The 22,010-nt window shown below is 49.3% G+C and overlaps 1 protein-coding gene across 1 annotated transcript; it reads left to right on the top strand.

The window, feature by feature from the left end:
• The first annotated feature begins 214 nt into the window (after window positions 1-214).
• LOC144123729 (galactosylceramide sulfotransferase-like) lies at window positions 215-20,567 on the top strand. The gene is made up of 4 exons (XM_077656502.1): window positions 215-243; window positions 11,090-11,330; window positions 15,296-15,616; window positions 20,070-20,567. The coding sequence occupies exons 1-4, from the start codon at window positions 215-217 to the stop codon at window positions 20,565-20,567; spliced, it is 1,089 nt and encodes a 362-aa protein (XP_077512628.1).
• The last annotated feature ends 1,443 nt before the right edge of the window (window positions 20,568-22,010 follow it).

Below are 22,010 nucleotides of genomic sequence, written 5' to 3'. Positions count from 1 at the left end.
TGCTGGGATTTTTCCAATGCACGAAGAGCTCCCGGGACACGACACCTGTCCACAAGGCAAGCCGCCGCTTGCGAGGCTTGGATCCCGAGTTTCGACCCCTGACGGCACCACCCCCGCAATGACGTCCACTGCGGCAAGCCAGCCCTATTGAAAAATCCTGTATCGCGGCAAACCGGATTTTTCTAGAACATAATCGGTTTCATATCGGTCCGGTATGGATCCCAAGCTGGACAGACCAGTCCGGTATGGAACTCTAACCGGAGAGACCATGCCCGGTTCGAAGCTCATATAGGACACACCGGTCCGGTACGGAGCTAAATCCGGACAGACCAGTCCGGTACTGAGCTCAAACCGGAGAGACCAGTCTCGGTACGATCATATAGCGGACAGACCAGTTCCGCTACTGAGCTCAAACCGGAGAGACCAGTCTCGGTACGGAGATCATACAGCGGACAGACCAGTCCGATCCGGAGCTCAAACCTGACAAACCAGACTGGTTCAGAGTACAAATTGGGCCTACGAGACCTGTATTCAGAGAGATGTGCCGCGTGGTTTTGGCACTTGGTCTGCAGATGGACTGTTCAACTTTGAGGGGGAAGGGGGGGGGGGGGGCAGCGTGCGCACAAGCGCGATAACACATACACGGTTTTCTTGAACGCTTTTTAATTCTGAAAACACACCCGGAACACTTCCTGTTTGAAGAGGCGTGTTTATCGAGCAAGGAACTGCCCCAGGGAGAAAGAGAAGCATCAAAACCTGGCGCGTAGCCTGCACCGGCGCGTTATCAAACACTGCGCGCAATGCCGCGCTGCCGTATCAACACCATGGGCTCGCGCGCTGTCGTATTTCGCTTTCGTGGAGCGCGCCGCGATGCGGACGCAATGTTCGCCGGCTGACGCTGGACGGACGGACGGACGGACAAGGCTGAACCCTAGCTGCTAAATTAAGCCACCTAGCCATCGACTCGTGAAGTTTTACTCCAACTGCAGTCGATCAGAGTGCCAAAGTCCGCAACCTGTTTTAGCACATTATACTGAGCAGTCTTCACTTTGCAGGCAGCATATACTAAGCAAATAGCTTAGTTTCTGATTGCATAGATACACGTCGTCTGCCGGACGCGCAGCCCGATTAGCACCACTTCGCCGAATGGGGCCGCAGTCTTCATTTCCGTGAGCTAAGTAGGGGTGAATAAGATATCTTAGAATGGTGCCATGAACCATTCATGCATACACGTTGGGCTTTTCAGTTGATATTCTTTTTGGACATTTCAGGGGAATTCTATTCGTGTTTACTTTGAAAGTAACAATTGTTACCGTTTTTTTCTGTGTACATTATTTTCTCAAATTTATACGCAAAAAAAAGAAGGATCAAAGATATATCCGCTGAATAATCAAAAGTGGCGTCACCCGACCTTCAGCGCGACGTTCGCCAGGTTCGAGTACGAATACCACCGCACACCCAGAAAATTTGGGGGCAGAACCTTCACCTTTAAGGGTATAATACATTTAGTACATTTACTTTTAGAAATTTTTTACATGTTACTTCGGAAATTGAGCCTGGCGTCACACGTCGGGACAATGAGGCGGTCACTGACTTTGCCTCACACGCATCTGCATAACGTATCTGTTGATGTCAGTCTCCAAAATAATTTTTTTGCATTTTCGACAGGTGCAAATTGAAGTTAATTCTCTCTCTTGCAATACCTGACCGGCGGAGGGCTATACTGCTGAAAAAATAATAAAAAGGGGTATCGTTAGCGCGATCTGTACTGATATACACTGCATGCTTAATGAATTACAGCGGTAACTGGCCAGAAATAATATTACATGTGCAACATACCAAATATGTTTAGCAAGAGAAAAATGCTTACTCCACCCTGCGCATCAGTTAGTTATCCAGGCTTGCCGTCTCTTGTTCACAACCCTTTCGTGCTCAACAATTGCGGACAAAATCATTTTTGAACAGAAAATAGTGTAAGAACGTGTTTTTTCATATATTGGAAGATTAAATTTAACAATACCCTATCTACCCGCCAATCGCATTTATTTCTTTTGCTATTGACGTTTTTGCTATTGTCACCTGCTTGATGCGAGCAATAGAAAATTTTTAAAAGATTTTGCTACACATTGGAAGGATGGGCCATTAACTTAAATATTTCCATTACAGTACCTTACAATTTACCAATATTAAAATATTTTCCACAAGATTGTAGGAAATGACCACGAAATCTGTAAAATTCCAGGGCCAGCTCTTGGCTTTGGTGTTCAGAGAACTATTGGGACATCCCCCTATGCAACAATAAGTTTCTCCACTCTCTGAACGCCGCGACTCATAACGAGCGGCAACCCCTCTTTTGTGCACTTGCGAGCAGGACTGCAGGACTGCCCATTTCGACGAACACCTCGACCCTCCACTCCGGAACCTTCCATGACACGCGTTCCAGAAAATGAGGTTGTTTCAGCCGTAATACCGGTCCTCACTGACAACCACCATGTGACTGCCCTCGTCAATACCGGCGCCGATTTCTCCGTTATGAGTCGTGGTCTCGCTACCCTCGTGAGAAAAGTGCTGACACCCTGGCACGGAACATAAATTCAGACCGCTGGCGGTGACGTGGTCATGCCGCTCGGCGTCTGCGCCGCTAGGATAGAGATTCGCGGTACCATCTTCACTGGTTGCTTCGCTGTGCTGGCTCCGTGCTCCAAGGGCCTGATCCTCGGTCTCGATTTTCCTCGAGAAAATGGTCCTGTCATCGACCTCCACTAACCCATGGTGACACATTCTCCGCCCCGTGCACCATAACCGACGACAATTTTCCAGACAGACCCGTTTTTCGCGTGTCCAACGACCACATCACTCTACCACCGCGTGCCAGCTTGTTACGGTGGACTGCGACAACCCCTGCGCGTCCAACGGCTTCGCAGGAGCAAACCTGTCTTTACTGCTGAGCCAACAAGTCTGCATCGCACGGGGTGAACTCAGCTTCTAGTTACGAACTTTAACGGCGAATACCGCCACTTGGCGAAAAATATAGCCATTGCCTATTTCGATGAAGTTAGGGAGCCCGCTACCCACTGCGCGTTGTCAACGTCCCAGGACACCCCTCCAGGAGGACCTAGTCGAAGAGTTAAGGCTGACGTGAACCTTGCTTTCAACATTGATCAGCATGGCCGCTTGCAAACCATCCTTGACTCTTTTCATGACTGCTTTGTGACCACCTCTAAGGTCAGGCAGACGTCCATAATGAAACACCCCATCATAGTTTATCACAGTGAGCAGCCTATTCGTCAACACCCCTATCCAGTGTCGGCGAAATAACGTGAGGCGACAAGGCTGCAGGTTCACTAAATGCTCCACAATGATGTCATACAACCGTCTACAAGCCCATGGGCTTCGCCTGTTGTGCTGGTCGCCAAGAAGGACGGGACACTCAGATTTTGTGTCGACTATCGAAGACTTAACAAAATTGCCAAAGGGCGTTTACTCGTTACCTCAAATTGATGACTCTTTCGACCGGCTGCATCATGCCCGCTACTTTTCTTCTCTTGACCTCCGCGGTGGGTACTGGCAGGTTGAGGTGGATGAACGAGACCGCGAGAAGACAGCGTTTGTTACACCCGACGGGTTGTATGAGTTCAAGGTGCTCCCCTTCGGCATGCGTCCGCTTCTGCCACCTTGTATGGTCGGCAATTTCGAGATGTGAGCGATGGCCACTCGCTTGGTTAGCTCACGGACCTTAAAGAATAAAGACCCATTGGGGAGACAAGCGCGTTGGAGCCTCCGGTTGCAAGAATTCGATGTTACGATCGTGCACAAATCTGGACACAAACAAAGCGGCGCAGACTGCCTGTAATGCGCTCCTCTTCCGTGCATCATTTCTGACACGGCAGACGATCCCGCTTTTATTGGCGCTTTAACGGCGTCCGTCCTTGCTCAACAACAGCGAGATGACGCCGAGCTACGACCCCTCATAGAGTACCTCGAAGGCCGCACCTTGTCGCCGCCCCGCTTCTTCACACGCCGGCTATCGTTGTTCTGCTTGCGGGGTGGCATCCTCTACAAGAGAAACTACGATCCCACGGACACTCCGTACCTGCTCGTGGTTCCAACGGTGCTTCGAGACGAAGTTCTTCACGCATGCCACGAAGACCTTTCTTCCGGCCACCTCGGCTTTTCTCCCACGTCGGCGCGGAGACGGCAGAAGTATTACTGGACCCGGCTTGCTTAAGTTGTCCAGCACTACGTCAAGTCTTGCCTCGAGTTCCAACGTCGGAAGACACCCCCTGTGAAGCCGGCCGGCCTATTGAAGGCCGTTGATCGCCTCGAATCCCTTTCCACAAGGTCGGCATGGACTAGCTGGGACCATTTCCAACATCATCATTGGGCAACCGACTACCTCACCCGGTACTGTGAGACGAAAGCCCTTCCCCGCGGCACCGCTGCCGAAATTGCGAACTTTTTCATTTTTAACATTATCCTCCGTCACGGTGCCCCTGAGGTCGTTTGAACTGATAGAGGCACAGCTTTTACATCAGCCCTTACTCAGGAAGTTATGCGTCTCAGTGGCACCAGTCACCCTCGAACCAGTGCCAACCATTCTCAAACAAATGGACTGACTGAGCGGCTCAATAAAACCATTGCCGAAATGTTTTCCATGTACGTCGGCACCTACCATAAGAACTGGGACCAGATCTTTCCTTACGTCACGTTCGCCTATAACAATGCTTTTCAAGAGACGACGCGCTTCACGCCGTTCCGTTTGGTGCGCGGTCGCGAAGCCACGACTATGCTGGACGCAATGTTACTTCCAGATGCTGCAGGTCCCTCCGTCGCTGGCGCTGAAGAGTTCGTTCGGCACGCAGAAGCCGCTCGCCAGCTAGCTAGAGAGCGAACCCATACCCAACAGGAAAGCGATGCTCAACGTTACAACCTTCATCACAGGGCGGTGCTTTACCACCCTGGCGATCAAGTTTGGGTTTGGACCCCAAGCCGTTTGCGGGGTCGCTCCGAAAAGCTTCTGCGCCGCTACTTCGGCCCCTACGAGGTACGGCGCAAACTTAGTCACATTAACTACGAAGCGCTCCCGCAAGTGTTTGTTCGCTCCTCGAGGCGGCAGGCGGCATCCGAAATCGTCCACGTTACCAGGATGAAGCCCTACCACGCCCGCTAGGGCTTATTCTGCCAAGTTCGGCGCCACAGACTTTATTCCGGCTTCCCGTGATTCTGCGGCATCGAGGCGATTCCCTCTCCAGGAGGGGGGGGGGGGGGGGGGGCAATGCCACACTGTTAGCCATTTACTGGCGCCGCCATGCGGCATGCGGTGCGACAGCACCCGCTGGTGTTCCTTCTCTTCCCCGGCGCGTTGGTTCGCTGAGTGTGTCTGCTTTGCCCGACCGCGGCGGCTGCGTTTTTATGGAGGAAAAACGCTATGGCGCCCGTGTGCTGTGCGATGTCAGTGCACGTTAAAGATCCGAAGGTGGTCGAAATTATTCCGGAGCCCTCCACTACGGCACCTCTTTCATCCTTTCTTCTTTCACTCGCTTCTTTATCCCTTCCATTACGGCGCAGTTCAGGTGTCCAACGATAATGAGACAGATACTGTGCCATTTCCTTTCCCCGAAAACCAATTATTATTATTATTATTAGTCCTGGTGTGCCCTTATGCCCTCTCTGCCGGCTTTCGGGGACAATATCCTAGTCGAGATAATGAAGAAGAAATGGACTTGGGCAGGGCTTTACATGCTGTTGTTGTTATTCATAGTATGAGGATAACAACAACAACAGCATGCAAAGCGTAGGAAAGGTAACCGATGGTCGTTAAGGGTAACGTACTGGATTCCAAGAGGCAAACGTAGCATGGAGCGGCAGAAAATTAGGTGACCTGATGACATCAAGAAGTTTTGCGGAGAGAAGGTGGCCGTGGCTGAAATAGGGCAGCGTTTTTGGTGATATATGGGAGAGGCCTGTGTCCTGCAGAAGGCGTAGTGCAGGCTGATGGTTATGATGCGGATGAGATGAAAGACGATTTTCTTTTGATATCACAGTTAGGCTCGCAATAGGTTCAGTATTGGAATAGAATGGCGAGTGAAAGAAGGATACTATGCCATTCCCTGTAGATAAATTTGGTTGATAGCCCGCAATTTTTTTAATTGTCTGAGTCTCCTAGAATCTTCATTTTAGGTGCTAAAGAGGAGGAAGAAGAAGCTCTGTTTTGTCGCCGCTGTGCAGGGCGTTCGATCTCTCCAATCAAGCCTTCAGAGGTGTGTTCCTACCCGGCTAACACGTCACCTCAGCACTCGTGAGCGAAATTCATGTCATATGTTGTTTGCTGATAGACTTGCAGGTGACGGGAACGGAAGCTTTGTGCCGGGATTGTACAGCCTTTGCCAGAAGTAAAGAGCCCAGGTGGTTGGCTTCAGAGTCGTATATGGGCGCTCCGCTAGCATTCATGGAAGTCCTATATGTCAGAAGAGGCAGGACCATATATCTCGTTACCTTCAGGTGATTTGCAACGCTGGGGGTGCATTACGAGCCACACAGTGCGGCTCAGCATCAAACATCCTGGGCTCCAAACTCTTGGCAATGGGTGTTCGTCACTCAGGAGATTAATTGCAAAGCACGATCAATGAGTTAGGCAGGCGGAGCACAGCGGTGGGTCTCAATATTACCATGCAGGAAACCAAAGTAATGTACAACAGTCTCGCAAGGGAACAACAGTTCACAATTGGTTGCGAGGGGCTGGAATTGGCAAGGGAATACGTCTACTTAGGGCAGCTAGTGACCGCTGGCCCGGATCGTGAGAGGAAAATAACGAGAAGGATAAGAATGGGGTGGAGTGCTTATGGCCGGTTCTCTCAGGTCATGAATGGCAGTTTATAAACATCCCTCAAGAGAAAGGTATATAACAGCTATATCTTACCTATAGGGGGCAGAAACGCGCAGGCTAACGAAAAGGGTTCAGCGTAAGTTAAGGACAGCGCAGCGAGCTGTGGAAAGAAAAATGATAGGTGTAACGTTAAGAGACCGGAAGCGGGCGGAGTGGGTGAGGGAACAAACGCGGGTTAATGACATCCTAGTTGAAATCAAGAGGAAGAAATGAGCTTGGGCAGGGCATGTAATGCAAAGGCGAGATAACCGCTGATGCTTAAGGCCAACGGAGTGGATTCTAAGAAAAGGCAAGCGTAGCAGGGGACGGCAAAAAGTTAGGTGTGCGGATGAGATCAAGACGTCTGCAGGAATAGGGTGGGCGCAATTGGCAAAAGATAGGGTTAATTGGAGAGACATGGGAGAGGCCTATGCCCTGCAGTGGGTGTAGTCAGGCTGATGATGATGACGATGATGATGATGCACGCTGGTTTATGTAAGGATCGGTTGTTGCTGAAGAAGAAAAAATGGAGGGGACACTTAAGCTCTGCCTTAAAGGCGCATTTATAGTCCGACGTGTTCAGCGCGCGTGCGCACGTCGCTCGCAGTCAGTCGCTCGCCTCGCGCGCCGATCGTCGACACGCCGGCAGTTTCAATTCCGTTCGCGCCCTTTTCTGCGTCGCCTTATCCGTTTCGTTCCATCCACGGCATTGCGGCTACTAATGAAACAAGGGTAGGGTGTTATCCGCGCGACAGAAACTTGCTCTCGTGTTACTAGTGCACCGCTTGCAGCGAAAGCGCAGGCGCTCGATGTATGTGCGAAATATCGCTCTCTCCACGGGAACAACTCACCCGTGGAGAGACCGGTGCTTCGCCCTCTGTTGCCAAGCGTTCTCTTTGCCCTGGTGGTCTCTGAAATCCAGCCTTTTGGTGTCGCATACACAAGGGTGTTTTCTGATGGCTTCGATAAACCGTTCCACAACGATATCCGGCATAATTTCAATATTTGGGCAGCTCGCGCCACTCACGCCGCTCGCACTGGCATCCGCCATTTTTCTCCGCGCGATGCATTGTGGGTCGACGCGGTCGGCGGCACCGGCGCGCAGGAGCCAAATCTGCGCCGGGCCCGTCGAGGCACGCTGGCAGCCGCCGGTTACGTTGGCCGCTGCAGTGCGTCGAACTATAGATGGAGCTTTTTCACCAACGCAACGCAGCGTGCGCTTGCTTGCTTGCTTGCTTGCTTGCGTTACGTCGGACTATATTCGCGCCTTAAGAGCATGGCGCGATATGGGTTAATTCCCTTTTATGCAGAAGGTCATTCTCTACTGTACATTTATAGATCCCTGGGAGTCATCATGTCCCTTTTGGCATTGTGGTGCATAGGTTACGCGATTCGGCACTGCCATGAAATGGCAGGTGCTCCTAGCGGTGTATGTGGCCCAGGATGTACCTCTCGCACGACCAATCATTGATTTAACTGCCACCTGCCATAGTGGGCAGTTTGCTCACTATTCGGTGGGCAGGTTGTCATGACGCCTCAAGGTCACGTGACCTAGGTGACCCACCTGCCTCCTAGGTTGCTCTCTGGGCATCTCCTGCCAGACTCATGTTCGTGATTTTTTGTGATTTGCTGGATAACGGGGCCTTTAACGCTATCGCGTTAAATGTGCAAGTGGTGCCCTAAACTTAAGCACGCGTGATATGCGTTTTGTGGTTCACTTATGGAACTACGCTGTCGCTTAGGTTGGCCCCTTGTGCCCAGGTTCTTGGCTGAGCTTCCACTAAGCGCTTAAAGCTGGGGCTGTGTCTTTTCTTTTCATTGCTGCTTCGCTGGCGGCTGGCCACCCTGGAACACTAGTACGAGTTTTTTTTTTTTTACTTGTACTGTCGCACGAGCGGAGCAATTTCCGACAACATCAGCTTGACGGTAATCCCGCCAGCTCCTTAACGCTGCCACCACCGCTACCGCATCTTGCGAACCAAGATTCAGCGAAAACCATTGTGACTGCTTTCCAAACGAAGAAATATGCTTCCCATAGAGGATGGTCGCGATGTTCGGCTAGTTCAGAAACATCTTGTTGTTTCCCACTACCACTCCAGCGTCATGGAACCTTAACGGGGCCCAGACGTGCTCGCTGCGAACCATCCTTCATCAAGGCTTCTGAGAAAATATCACCACGTTGTTCAGTTGCGATCTCTTTCACCTATCATTGCGCTTTGATTACCACCGCCAGCGCAGACCTTTGCCATTTTCTATTCGCTACCCAAACTGTCTTGTGCACGTGCGCCAGACGCGACCAGACTGTTTACCGAAGAGCCACGACCATCCGTAGTTTTACGACGTTCCAGAAAGTACCGAGGAAGCGCTTCGTCTATTCAAATAGGTTGGCCGCAGAAACCTGGAACTCAGCTTCCCTGCACAAGAAAATTATTTTGACCATCGCCGCCGGCCTGCTTTGGGAGGCAGACAATAGGTGATGTGCCGGAAACTTCAGCAGTCGAATGATTGGCGCAAGTATTTCCTGCACGCTTCTGCATTGTGGTGCGGTCGCGGTTGAGTATTAAGCGCAACTCTCCCAAGCCGATGCTGGGCACGCGCAATACGCCTTCTCCGCGTAGTCGTCCAGACGAGACATGAAGCCAAACTGCTGTTCGCGGTGCGCATTCAGGGCATCACTCTTGCAGTGAATATCTCCAGCGCTCCACCCAACTTCTGTCCGCAGGAGGAGCTGCGCCGTCATGGTGAAGGGTTTTTCTTTGCAGGGAAGCTGACTTCCGGATCACTGCAACCTATCTATGTCAGCCGCATCGACCCTTCGCAGCGGCACCCGTTCGTAAGCCTCGGTTTGTTTACTCGTCGCATTATCGCTCTAGTTATGAGCAACGGTGGCTTGCTTCAAAGCTCGAGCTGCTGTCGTAATTCCCAAGTGCTTAGCCAAAAAGCAAAAAAAAAAGACCAAAAATTCACTCGTCCCTTTCCAGCTGCATGGCATTAGTTATGCCGCACTCTGTCGCTCTCGCTGTAAGGTGCAGAATCAAGCACGAAGGCTAGAGAGCGAGCTAGAATGGAAGAGGGTAGGGTAAGAGAGCTTGATTTGCGGAACCGGGCTGTTCTCGATGGCTAGGCTACAAAGGAGGCCCTGCCTAAGCGATCAAGGAACGCTTTGTCCGTGGTCGTAGTCTTGTTTAATTGGAGGGCGGTCAATAGCGACAGTCTTTAAGTTGCTGAAAACAGCCCAGTGCCCTTGGTGAAATCGCCGCCACCGAGGTTTCTTGCTTTACAGGAGCGCGGGCGCACGTAAAAAACTGCATGTGTGTTAGCTGACCTGCCACCTACGCCAGCTTGCGGCTTTGTCGCCATACTCACGTGCCAGTATATTCGTCGAAATGTTTTGGGGTGATATCTGATGACGCGAACTATCCTCTGCCAAGCTTTCTAAGAGTGAACGACAACAGACTGTTGCGTTATTTTTCTCTTTCAGGTACATTATCATTATTTGAATACTTATTCATTCTTTCTCCTTTACACGTATATAATTTAAATTCCCTTTACACGTATATAATTTAAATATCATGCTCTATTACTACCAATATAAAAACACTAACTTTTCAGTCTTGCACGGCACATTTTTTTCCCTCTTCGATACAGATATTGGAGCGCGAGGTTGGTCTTGGACGCTGCCGCAGACATGAAGCTAGTACTGCGACTTCTGCTAGTTCTCTTCGTATTCACCGTAGTGTTCACCTGCTGGGCAGCACTGAAGGCTCGCTTGATTAGGTGGGAATTTTTCTTGTATAGAGTCATCTAGAATTAAGAAAGAAGGCCGTCTGGTAGCGCTCATAGTCAGGATAGATTGCGCGAAACATTTTTTGATAATTAAGTTACAAGTTATGAAGGCGAGAGAAAGCAAGCGCAGTTCAATCAGTAGCAATAGCCCTGTAAAAGTTGACATTCTTAACAACCCACAGATATTAGTAGAGCGTAGTACGACACGCGTCATCGGCGCTGTATCTCTTCAGTTGAAAACTAAAAACGGTGACGTTAAGGTGCTTAAAAGGCTTGTGTTTTACTCCACTGAGCCGCAAAGACGAAAATAATTGACATAAAAAGACTTGCGTACTTTTGGCCTTTGTTTATGATTCAGAGGCGATGTGAACAGCGGTGCCTGAAATTTTGTTTTTTAGCTTCATGCATATGGTTTACATTGATTTTACTGGGGTTCAGTCGACCGAACCTCGTGCTGTCTGCGCCCGAGCACGAACAGGGAGTCCAATCGGCTGAGGGAAGCCGTGAGTCCTGCGAGCCGGCGCGCTACGTGGTCTTCCTCAAGACGCACAAGGCCGGCAGCTCGACTGTGTTCAACATTCTGCTGCGTTACGCGGCCGAAGAGGGACTGGTGCTGGCGCTGCCTCAATCGCCGACGGCCTTCCAGCACAGCACGGCCACGCATTTCGAGCCGAACAAGGTGCTCCTTTATTCGCTCCCTACCGCGTGGAAGGCAAATGCGCATTTCGATTTGCGCTGAAGTGCAAGAACGGCTCTGTGCTGTGTAATGAACTCTAGGGAGTCCCCCTCTTCCACTCCTGGCATTACTTAGGGAGATTCAGGTGTCCACCGAGAGCGCAACTGGTACCTATTTGGCCGATTCTAACGCGCACTTTTTTCACAAGGAATTGGAGAGCTAGCACTGCAGTCTCCTGCATTGGAGAAAATTTGCGTTTGAGCGTCAGCAACTTCTTTTTTTGCAAGTAATCGTTGTCACGTGACGCTTGTATGACGTCGGAAATTTTTTGCAAGTCATCGTTGTCTAACATCAGTACACATCTCCAACACGCTTAACCGCCGTGCGCACGAGAACACGTTCACTTCGTGCCCCTCTAACACGCTTGAACCGACGACCCTTCGTGGCGAATGTCTTGCGTGCCCGCCTCGCGCACAGAGGGCTGGGTTCGAACCGAAATGCCGGCGAATTTATTTTTTCGAATGGTGATTTTCGTGCGGACATGCTCTGCGGACACACTCTGCCGATAGTTCCTGCACACGGCACTCATGAGACAAGGATGTTTTCGCATTTCTCACAGCCCGGTTTTTTTTTTGTTCTACTCGATAAACTGAAAAGAACAAAAATAAAAAAAATGCAATGAAAAAAACCTCAAGACGGCATACGCGTTACAGTGGGATACAAAGCCGACACCACGGTAGGAACGTGTCTACAACTTATAAATCAGGTAAGCGTTAGAATCGGGTTATCACTGAGCTGCGCCTTTCCCGTTCACGCAAAATGTTCGCATTTGATAATAACCGTAAAAATAACATTCCGCCATACTTTCCTTTGTTCGAAGACTTCGCTTTTTCATTGAACTCCTACAGTATATGTAACAGATGGAGGTAGAAGAAAGTGTTCATGTGACGTCACAGACGTCATTTTGTTGTACGGCGCGCAGTTTTCGCTATGCACGTTGGAGCCGGCGCAATAAGACATGCATGAGGCCTTGCCTTATACAGGCCAAAATGGCAGCCACTGCGACGTCCATTCTTCGAAAGAGACGCTCTTGTACTCTTTGTGCATCCAGCCAGACTGTTCTACTAGCTTATTAATGCGAAAGCATTATATGTCCCTTTATCACAAAAGCCGGCGACCGCCGTTATGGCACGAAATTCGAATGCTGTAAGAACGCTGGTGTACGATGTCACAACACATAGAACCTAACTATTGAATGATTGCTCTCCATCCCGTCTACTTTCCTTGTGTCCCTGTGTGTTTCGCGCCTTTAACCAAAGATGTCCAAAAATGATGAAACACAAAGTACAATGACGTACGAAAGTCATGGCTCGTAATCGTAGTCATGACTTATAACTCGTGGTCATTCTGCAATGTAAATGACTCAGCACTTAACATGAAACGTAATGTAAGCTGTATGGAATTTGTACAGAGTATGCGCAGTCAGGACGTGTAGTCATAGTCGCGACCAAACATTATGCGACATAGCATGACTCAGAACTTCACAAGTAACGCAAGGTAAGGTGCATAGACTTAGTACCAAGTATGCGTAGTCATGACGCATGACACAGCACTGCACTTCTGCAACGTAGGGTGACTCAGCAAATTAAAAATAACGTATTGTAAGGTGCATAGAGTTCTACAAACATTATGCATAGTCATGCCTTGTAGTCATCGTCATGACTCATAACCATTCCGAAACTTAACAGAAGCAGTTTACAAGTAGCGTAATGTAAGGTGTATATAGTTTCCACAAAGCATGCATAGTCATGCCTCGTAGTTATAGTCATGACTCAATATGATTATGCAACGTAAACGACCCAGCACTTTAATGCTTTACGAAGCAGTCTTAAATGTCACTGCCGATTTTTTTGCTGAGGATCAAGCTTTATTCCTCTCCTCTGCTGGGTTTTTAAGCCGTCACCACCCACGTGATGACTTCGCCGGTATATTAGCGACGGTGACTTTTGAGGTATGTCCACCTACCACTCCAGTGGGTGCAAACAGTAAAAATTAAAGCGGCACTGCGGTGCTTTCCTCAGTGCCGATTAATACCATTAAATAGACTCACTATGCGTTGCAGTGCAAAAATAATGATTGAAATCTGAGCATGCAAACGATAGTTTTTCCGCTTTAAAAATAAAAAGATGAGACGAAAGCGCGTTTCACTCACCCCGTGCTGAGATTGGGCGCTGCCAATCAGAACCGCGCCTAGCGCACACGCAGCGGAAGCTTGTTTGCATTTGTTGCTTTGTCGGGGCAGCCCACAGCCGCGCATTTTGACGCCGTCATCCCTCCGTGCACGCGACGCCGTAGACAGGGCAGGGGTGACTAGCAACAAAGGAAGCTCGCCGATATTTATTAGGATTGGAAAGCTGTCGGCTCCCCCCCCCCCCCCCCCCCCTGCCGTCTCCTGTCTGGCCTGTCTCCACATTTTTGGGCAAGATGTGTCGACTGCCTTTTTTTTACCTGCCTTATTGCTGTGGTTTGAACAGCGTTCGCCTCCACTAATGTTTGAAACGGAATGGAAAGTGTCACCTTTTCTTATTAGTTTTCGTTCTCTCTGACTGCTTCTTTACAGTTTTTGTGGCATGCGGAAAGCTTTGTGCACTTAGAGACATAATATTTCGGATCCATTTCGCGAGTATAAAGGCACAGTATTGAAACTGGACACCCACCCAATCAGAAGGGTGGCGCCCAATCTGGATGCCACCTCATTTCCGCTGCCGAAAATGACCGCTGTGTTGCGACACTGTCGGCTCGAAAGAAGCATTTCGGGAGAAGGTAAAAAATTAAATGTTACGATTTCGTCGATCTCTTTGGGCGTTCGGGCGTCACATCGATCTCTTTGGGCGTTCAGGCGTCACAATGTCCCTTACTCTCCATACAAATACAGACCACGCTTTATCTACGTCGCAGGGCCCCTTTAAGGGACTACGATACTACTTAATGAGCAATGTTAGAGCTGATGGGGGTTCTGTGTCGTAAAAACTTCCGTCTGGTCGGTCTACAAAGGCGGTCTTGCTGTCACCTCGCCGTGGCAGGAACTCTGGTCCGCTCTTGGGTCATCCGGGTGTCCATGCATCCAACGAAAGTCTTTTCGCTTGTTTTGATATTCTTTCGTGACCAATGTCCGAAGCACCGAGTATAGTGCGTGATCAGCGGGTTGGGAGCGCGCTTGGTCAGCTGCACGCTCGCGGTGACGTCACAGCGCAATTACACTTGACTGACGCTTGCCACGTGATAGGTTTCAACAACTCCGATTACAACGCGTGTGCCGGATTCGCCAGGGTTGTAAAACGCTTTGTTCCTCCTTTGTAGAAGTGGACAGTAATAGCTTGTGGGCCGTGCCCAGGCGGAGGCCAGCACCTATGGGGCCTCTGACGAGGGGTTCCGCCCAAAGGCTTATATACCTATCAGAGAACTGAGGGTTCCGCCCAAAGGCTTATATACCTATCAGAGAACTGAAAAACTGAGGCAATCATCGGTGGATCGCATAAATGCGTTAGCAGCCAAACGTTCGTTGTAACCGAGGTTTACACGCTAAAGTTCGTTGCATCCGAAGTGGTACACGTCTGGAAAGTAAGTTGTATTCGATGCAGCACACCTTCATTCTTTATATCCGAGGTAACACACGAAAGATCGTTAAATCTAAGTCGGTATACTTTGGTTCGGCATATCCGAGGTTAACACACGAATGGTGGTTATATCCGACGTGGCATGCGAAGGCTTATTTTTTCCAAGGCATTACAGTAAGTTAAATAGGTAGTGTACTAGTTCATCCGTAGCTCCGTGGCCAGTTGGCTCACCCCCGACTGGCTACTGAGATACGGCAGTCGGCATTTCCGCTTGCACAGACCCTTTAATGCGGAGAGGTTAATAAAATTTATTGCTACTACTACACTGGCATGTGGTATCCATTTCGGCAGGTGCTGGATCTGTCGGCGGCCGGCATGCGTCCAAACCTGGTGGCCATGCACATGCGCTTCCACCGCGAGGCGCTGCTGTCGCTGATGCCCAACGAGACGCGATTCGTGACCATCATGCGCCAGCCAGTGGACCTGTTCCGCTCGCTGTACGACTACTACGCGTTGCAGCGCATCTTCGGGGGCGAGTCTCTCGAGCGGTTCGTCTCCAACGAGGAGCTCGTGGGCACCCTGCGGCAGAGGCGCTTCTCAGGCAACTTGGGCTTCAACCAGATCGCCTTCGACCTCGGCCTCGACCCCGAAGACTTCAACAGCACCAGCAAGGTATGCATTCGGGAAGTGAACGGTACGCAGATATCATCATCATCATCATCATCATCATCATCATCATCATCATCATCATCATCATCACCATCATCATCACCACCATCATCAACATCATCATCATCATCAACAACAACAACATCGTCGTCATCATCATCAGCCTTACGGCACCCACTGCAGGGCAAATACCTCTCCCACGTCTCTCCAATTAACCCTGTCCTTTGGCAGCTGCATCCACCCTTTGCCTGCAAACTTCTTAATCTCATCCGCCCACCTAATCTTCTGCCACCCCCTGCTACGCTTACTTTCTCTTGGAATCCACTCCGTTACCCTTACGGACCAGCGGTAATGTCTTCGCATTACATGCCCTGCCTAAGCCCATTTCTTCCTCTTGATTTAGACTAGGATGTCATTAACCCGAGTTTGTTCCCTCACCCACTCTGCCCGCTCCCGGTCTTTTAACGTTACACCTATCATTTTTCTTTCCATGGCTCGCTGCGTAGTCCTTAACTTATGCTGAACCCTTTTCGTTAGCCTCCATGGTCCCAAGTAGCACAGGTAATCGGCCCAATATTGCAACTGGATGGTTAAATCCTGGTCCTTTGTAGGACCGGCCTTAGCCAATACGGTTCCAATGTTGGGTCAATTACCTGTACTGCTTGCGTTTCTTGTACCTTTTTCTCTTGAGGAAAATTGGTAAACTGCCGTTCATGATCTGAGAGAACCTGCCATATGCGCTACACCCCATTCTTATCCTTCTAGTTATTTCTAGTTCCAGTTATTGTTGATATTGCAGCAGTGCTATTCTGTATCGCCCCACCCTTTCTCGCGGCCCCTGGGTAGTCCTGGAGGAGTGGGCGAAGCGCCGGCGCTTCAGTTCATTGTTTCCACAGCCCCTGGAGCGATGAAGTAACACTGATGGCTGTACCACGACTGCACGATGACCACTCTGAACCTCAAATTTTGAAATATAATAATTTACTGGTGAAAACGATTACAAAAGTCAGATATAGACCGTGTGTTTTCTTTTTCTGTCTTCATCCTTTGTGAGGGTGCATATTGGGGTTTGCTTCATCGTTCGGCGTTGTAGATCAGTGATTTCATTTCGTGCAAAGATTTGTCATGCGTCAAATTTCGCTTGCTGATAAACGGCTGTTACTATGCTTGCGACACGCGTATTAACTTGTGCAATGTCCTGCTAGTACTCTACTCCAATTCTGACGCTTGACGATTATCTTTATGTGATGTGTAATCATGCGAAAGTGAAGGGCGGTATAGAGTCGTCATGCGCTTTGCGGCCTCTTGCGGTGCTGCCTACTGGGGCTGGTAAAAAAATGTCAGAGATTGACAACGAAAGATGGCACGGAACACCGACAAAAGGAGATCCGTGTAACAGGGCTAGAGATCGTGTGCACACAACGGAAAGATATCGAGGGGTGATTTTGAATTTTCACGACGACATAATTTTCGCGTTTGAAGTCAGGGGTATGGCGGAATCCCGTCTGGTCGGGATAGTACTTGACAATATAGATGGCGCCGACCAAAAGAAAGATGGATAGATGTTTTGACTCCCCCGCGGGAGCGTTATTCGCACAATGCAACACTTAGTTGCGTCGATTTTTAAATACGACGCATGAATCAACTCGGGCATCTTGAGTAGAATGGAAGCAGATTTACGTCATTGCTATTAAACGTATGCGCTGTCATCCAGATACTCGATGATTCAAACACAGTCATGGTTTTCTGTCCTTTCTTTTGCGATCACACGTGCCTCTGCCCAGTTTATATTGTACGTGGCAGATAGCAAGTGTTCAGTAAGTGAATGTTGATCTACGCACCGATCCCGGACGTCACTCTGGTGGTCGCGTAAACTTCGTCCATATTCCCCTGACTCGCCGGGCAGTCGGCACATGGTGTTGCATACACTACGGCTGGAAATTTTTCTTTTTTCAGTTTGTCCTTGCCTCGTACTACGTGGCTCCTCAGATTTCGAGCTGGCACATGCGTGTGCTCTACGGCATAGGAGCGTAATATGCGCGCCAGAGTTTCACTGTCGCCTGAGACATACGGAACCGCAATTCGCCCCCAGGGTTCCTCGGGTTTACTGTAATACAGGATGTTGAAGTTGGCATTGTATACGAAGTCAATTACATATTCAGGGTAGCCACAAAAGGACACATCATGATGTACGTGCTCAGCTTCAGCCATCTGGACATCACGTCACGGAACAGACTTTTTTTTCTTGATGGAAAAGCGAGGAACCTACTAAACGTTTCTTGCAATTAGAAATAGCGCTAACGGGGTTCTTGGATACTTGCGTCAACCTTCATCGCTGCTATTTCTGTTAATAATAGCAATTTTAAGACTGTTGTGTTTTCTGCTGCTTGTTAACTTATTATTGTATAATTATGCAGTTTTCTGTACTTGCAACTTCTTTCTGTAATGCTTCCGAGCTTGGAATTAAAGTACTTGAAATGAAAATAAATAAATAAATAAATCAGGGTGCACAAGCTTGAAATTAAGGTAACGGCTGGTGTGTGTGGATTTACGAGAGCGTTGAAATATAAACTTCAATACTATCGGAAGACACGTACATGCAAAAAGGGGAGGCGGCCATCGATTTCCTCTTCAACTGGGGCTCTTTTATAGGCCTCAAGTTATTCAGGTGAGCAGTAAAGTCGTGCAATGCTTATTTTTCCAGCTTACTTGATCGTCCTTGCTTTGATCTTCTTTTAAATTGTTTTTTTTTAGCATTTAGCTCCTATTCACTTATCTTGAATTGGCTTTAAGCCTGGCAAAGCATGGCTGCTCCAGGCTTCCTCTCTTTCATGTTGCCTTTTTTAAATTTTTCTGAGAGGAACGATAAAAAGAGGCTAAACCAGTCGTCCACATATCTCAGGAACATTTTGGGGACAAGCGTGGACTATGGAAAGGCGCGGCCCTAGGTTTCTTCCTTTGTTAAGTTAGCGCCCGTAACGGAAACAGATCCACCCATAGCTACTCCGTCAATCTGCTTGGATAAGAGATGTTGAAAAATGAAATATGTGTTTGACGTACAAAAATCGAGAAGTCGGGTCAGGTCATGCACATCGATCGGAGTTCTTTCTGACTATTTTGAGTCGGCCTCATGGCCGGCGGTGCAGCCTTCCACGGCGAGGACTCTTGTGAAGAGGGATTTTATGTCGAATGAAACCATGACTTCCCCTGCGTGTATTTCAAATTGTCCAAACTTTTCGCTGATGTCATGGGTGCTGCGCATGTGTGCGGGGCTCCAGCCCACGAGCGGAGAGATAACTCTGTGCAGAGAGTTTAAGAAATTCGGAAGGAGCAAACCCATGAAATCCACTATGCGCAACGAGATATCAGGCTTATGAATCTTCGATAGTTCGTAGATCGCGAGGTTTGAACCGTTGTGGCATAACAGGTAGTAATACAGCGATTTGTACCCAGTGGGGGGGGGGGGGGGGGGGGGCACCACCCGGAAAACGTCAGCCAGCAGTTCCTGCAGTTCTTTTTGAACATTTGACATCTGATCTCGAGCAAGTTGGGCGTGTCCTAAGTCTAAACAAATCTGTGGCTGCTGTGCTGGCACTGGAGATTTCTCTCGACGAAGGGGACTGCGCTTTATATCTTGAGGAAGGCAAAAAGAGTTTGTATATCCCGATACTTTCTCTCTGTCTTTAAAGCCCTCAAAAGAGTTAAGTCAGAGCTACACCCCATGTGTTCGTTGTGCCCAACTTGAGGGGCCAGAAAGTGATCCTGGTATAACATAGACCCTATAAACATCCCTCGTTATTATGCAACTGGCCACCCTGTACAGGCTGCTTTACCGCTTCTTAAACATCCGCGTTCAGCCGCAACCGTCAGTGCCATATACCCGAAAAATGCTATTCCGCTTCGACTCCTTTACGTCTTTTTTTTTTGTTTTCTGCTGCTTTCGACTGTCTCATGCAACGTCAAGCCCGTACGATCCTTGTGCTTCAGTAAATGACGATGAGGTAATGCGGGCAGCTGCAAATAGTAAGAAAAAATAAAGAAATGAAAAACAGTAGAAATGAGTAATTCCTATGTGCGCAGGTCATCCTTTTCCGGCTTTATATTGCATTTATCCAGCAACGCCTCATCGCCATCATAACCACGAAGATAAGGGAGGTTGGAGCAGCATCTGGCTGTGTGCTTGTAGTTGTCGTTCGGCCAGTGGTGAAGACGAGCCATTCACAGTCAAAGCGGCCGCCATTAACTAATTCAGCCTAACTAGATTTTCCAATAGGTACAAGATTTACCATGGCCTTGTGCTCGTACTCGCTGGAACTAACTGCTTGGATAACGGGTCTTTGACTCCACCTTGCCTCATAGCACTCTACATCCAAGTTGTCCTTGAGCCATTAAAATTCTTCGCCATCATTATCGCCATCATCATCAGAGCTTGAAACGAGTACCACGTGCCGCACAGGTGACAGAGCTGATGTCCATGATGGACTCCACATTTCATCTGGTGATGATAGCCGAGCGGTTTAGCGAATCCCTGGCGCTGCTTCGCCGCCTGCTCTGCCTTCCCGGATATCGCAGCGTGGTGGCCTTCCGCAAGAACGCGCTGCACAACCGCACAACCCTGACGGCGCCCGTCGCCGCCCGACTGGCGCAGCTGAACGCGGTGGACACGCTGCTCTACGACCATTTCGCCCGCAAGTTCGACCAGCAGGTGGCGGCAGTGGGCAGGGCTCGCGTGGCCGCGGAGGCGGCGCACATCGAGGCGCTGACGGAGCGCTGGTTGGCTCACTGCGTTGAGACCACCAAAGGGAGACGGGTGGTGGGGCACCAGCTTCGCGCGGGCATGGACCACGACGAGACCTGCCACCGCCTCGCGCTGCCCGAGCTGGAGTTCACCAAGGAGCTGCGGTGGCTGCAAACGCGCCTCGCGAGGCAGCGGACTGGTTTCTTCTACCAGTGAATGAAATCTCTCCTGCAGGTTTGCGTTCGCGCTGGGGCATTAACTTCGCCTCCGGAACTATTGCTGCGCCTCGCTGTTTCTCCGGCCTTCTCCTTCAGACCTTTTCCAGCAGTATGTTGGACCGTAACTGCTGTTTCCTCCGCTGCATTCCAAAGCTTGCCGTAGTGGCTGAAGTGTTTTGCAGTTTGGTGTGTTAGGTTACTGGCATATTTGTTATTATTGACATAACTATAAGTGCGCTACATTTTGATAAATTTACAGATGTATAATAGCCCTTCCGCATGCAGGAAAGCGTTTGATCTTGCCTCAATTTGCTTTCAATGTCCTGGGCATACATGCAGCTGCCGCTTGAAGCGTGTAGAGCCTGGCACTGCTTTTTCTGGTCTTATTATATATTATTTCTCTCTAGCTTTCTTTTAATGTTAGCCACAGCGACACCTATGCACATCACTGCACATGTTTTGAGGAGAAATTCCGTGCCAATTCTATTATAAACCCTACTTTCGCCATTCGAACCGTCTTGCCTGCAAGGTGGCAAGGGGTGAAATGGAAGTTCAAGCTGATTAAGAGAATAATTTGCGCTGGGGCGGCAATTCTTTTTTTTTTCAACACCATTACTCGTGTAAATGTAGGTTCCTGCTTTTTGCTTTCATTGGAGACGCCGGCGCCAGATAAAAATGATGCGTTTAGATTCCACTTCCGGATGTTCTGTATTGTAGCATAAAATGTAAACAAAGCCTTCTACGAAAAGCTCTCTTGACAAGTTTTATGCCTTTTTTGCCCATTCTCTTCCTTAAACAAAATTATCTACTAAGCACGTGTCAAAGGCAGTACGCTGCTTGTAGCTTACAGCATTTGTCCTGTAAAGGGGAAAACCAGATGGGACGATCTGGTGCTGAGGGAGGCCAGCGTTTCTTAGAGCGAGCAGCGAGTCTGTTCACGTTCTCTCTTTTTGCTGGCCGCACCGATTGTCGTCGTTACAACTACCTCCCGGTGAAAATGTAGCGTCTCAGCGGCCTGTCGGCTTGAGCAATCTCACTGCCACGGCGACGAAGATCGGGAGACGTCGTCAGGGTTCGATGAGGTAGTAGGCCGGAGTTGTTTCCTTAAGAAAATAGTAGTGGCCCTGGTACTTGATCAGAAATTTTGCAGAGTGGCCGGCACTCGACGAAGAACCCACAGCGATAATGCGGAGTCAGGGAGGTGAGTTGGAAGATGCGGGGAAGCGGCACGACAACTTTTGTGACAGGGCTGGTTTTAAGGTGTGACGGAATGGCGAAGATAGCGGCACTCTTGCCTTGGAAAACTGGTGGTGGCTTATGTGAAACTTGCAAACGCAAGCAACAAATATTGAAATTGAAATTGGAGCTTATTATACAACAAAAAATAGTCTTGCGAGGAGGGCAGGTAAAAAGCTGAAAAAACAGCTTGAGGAGTCCTGAT

Source organism: Amblyomma americanum, chromosome 3 (genome assembly GCF_052857255.1).
Source record: "Amblyomma americanum isolate KBUSLIRL-KWMA chromosome 3, ASM5285725v1, whole genome shotgun sequence".
Taxonomy (NCBI): domain Eukaryota; kingdom Metazoa; phylum Arthropoda; class Arachnida; order Ixodida; family Ixodidae; genus Amblyomma; species Amblyomma americanum.
This window is presented reverse-complemented; position numbering and strand designations above follow the sequence as displayed.

Coding starts and splice junctions, on each gene's coding strand:
- LOC144123729 (XM_077656502.1), top strand. CDS start 215: ATGGATCCCAAGCTGGACAGACCAGTCCG. Junction 11,331..15,295: donor CGCATTTCGAGCCGAACAAG/GTGCTCCTTTAT, acceptor CCATTTCGGCAG/GTGCTGGATCTGTCGGCGGC. Junction 15,617..20,069: donor ACTTCAACAGCACCAGCAAG/GTATGCATTCGG, acceptor CGTGCCGCACAG/GTGACAGAGCTGATGTCCAT.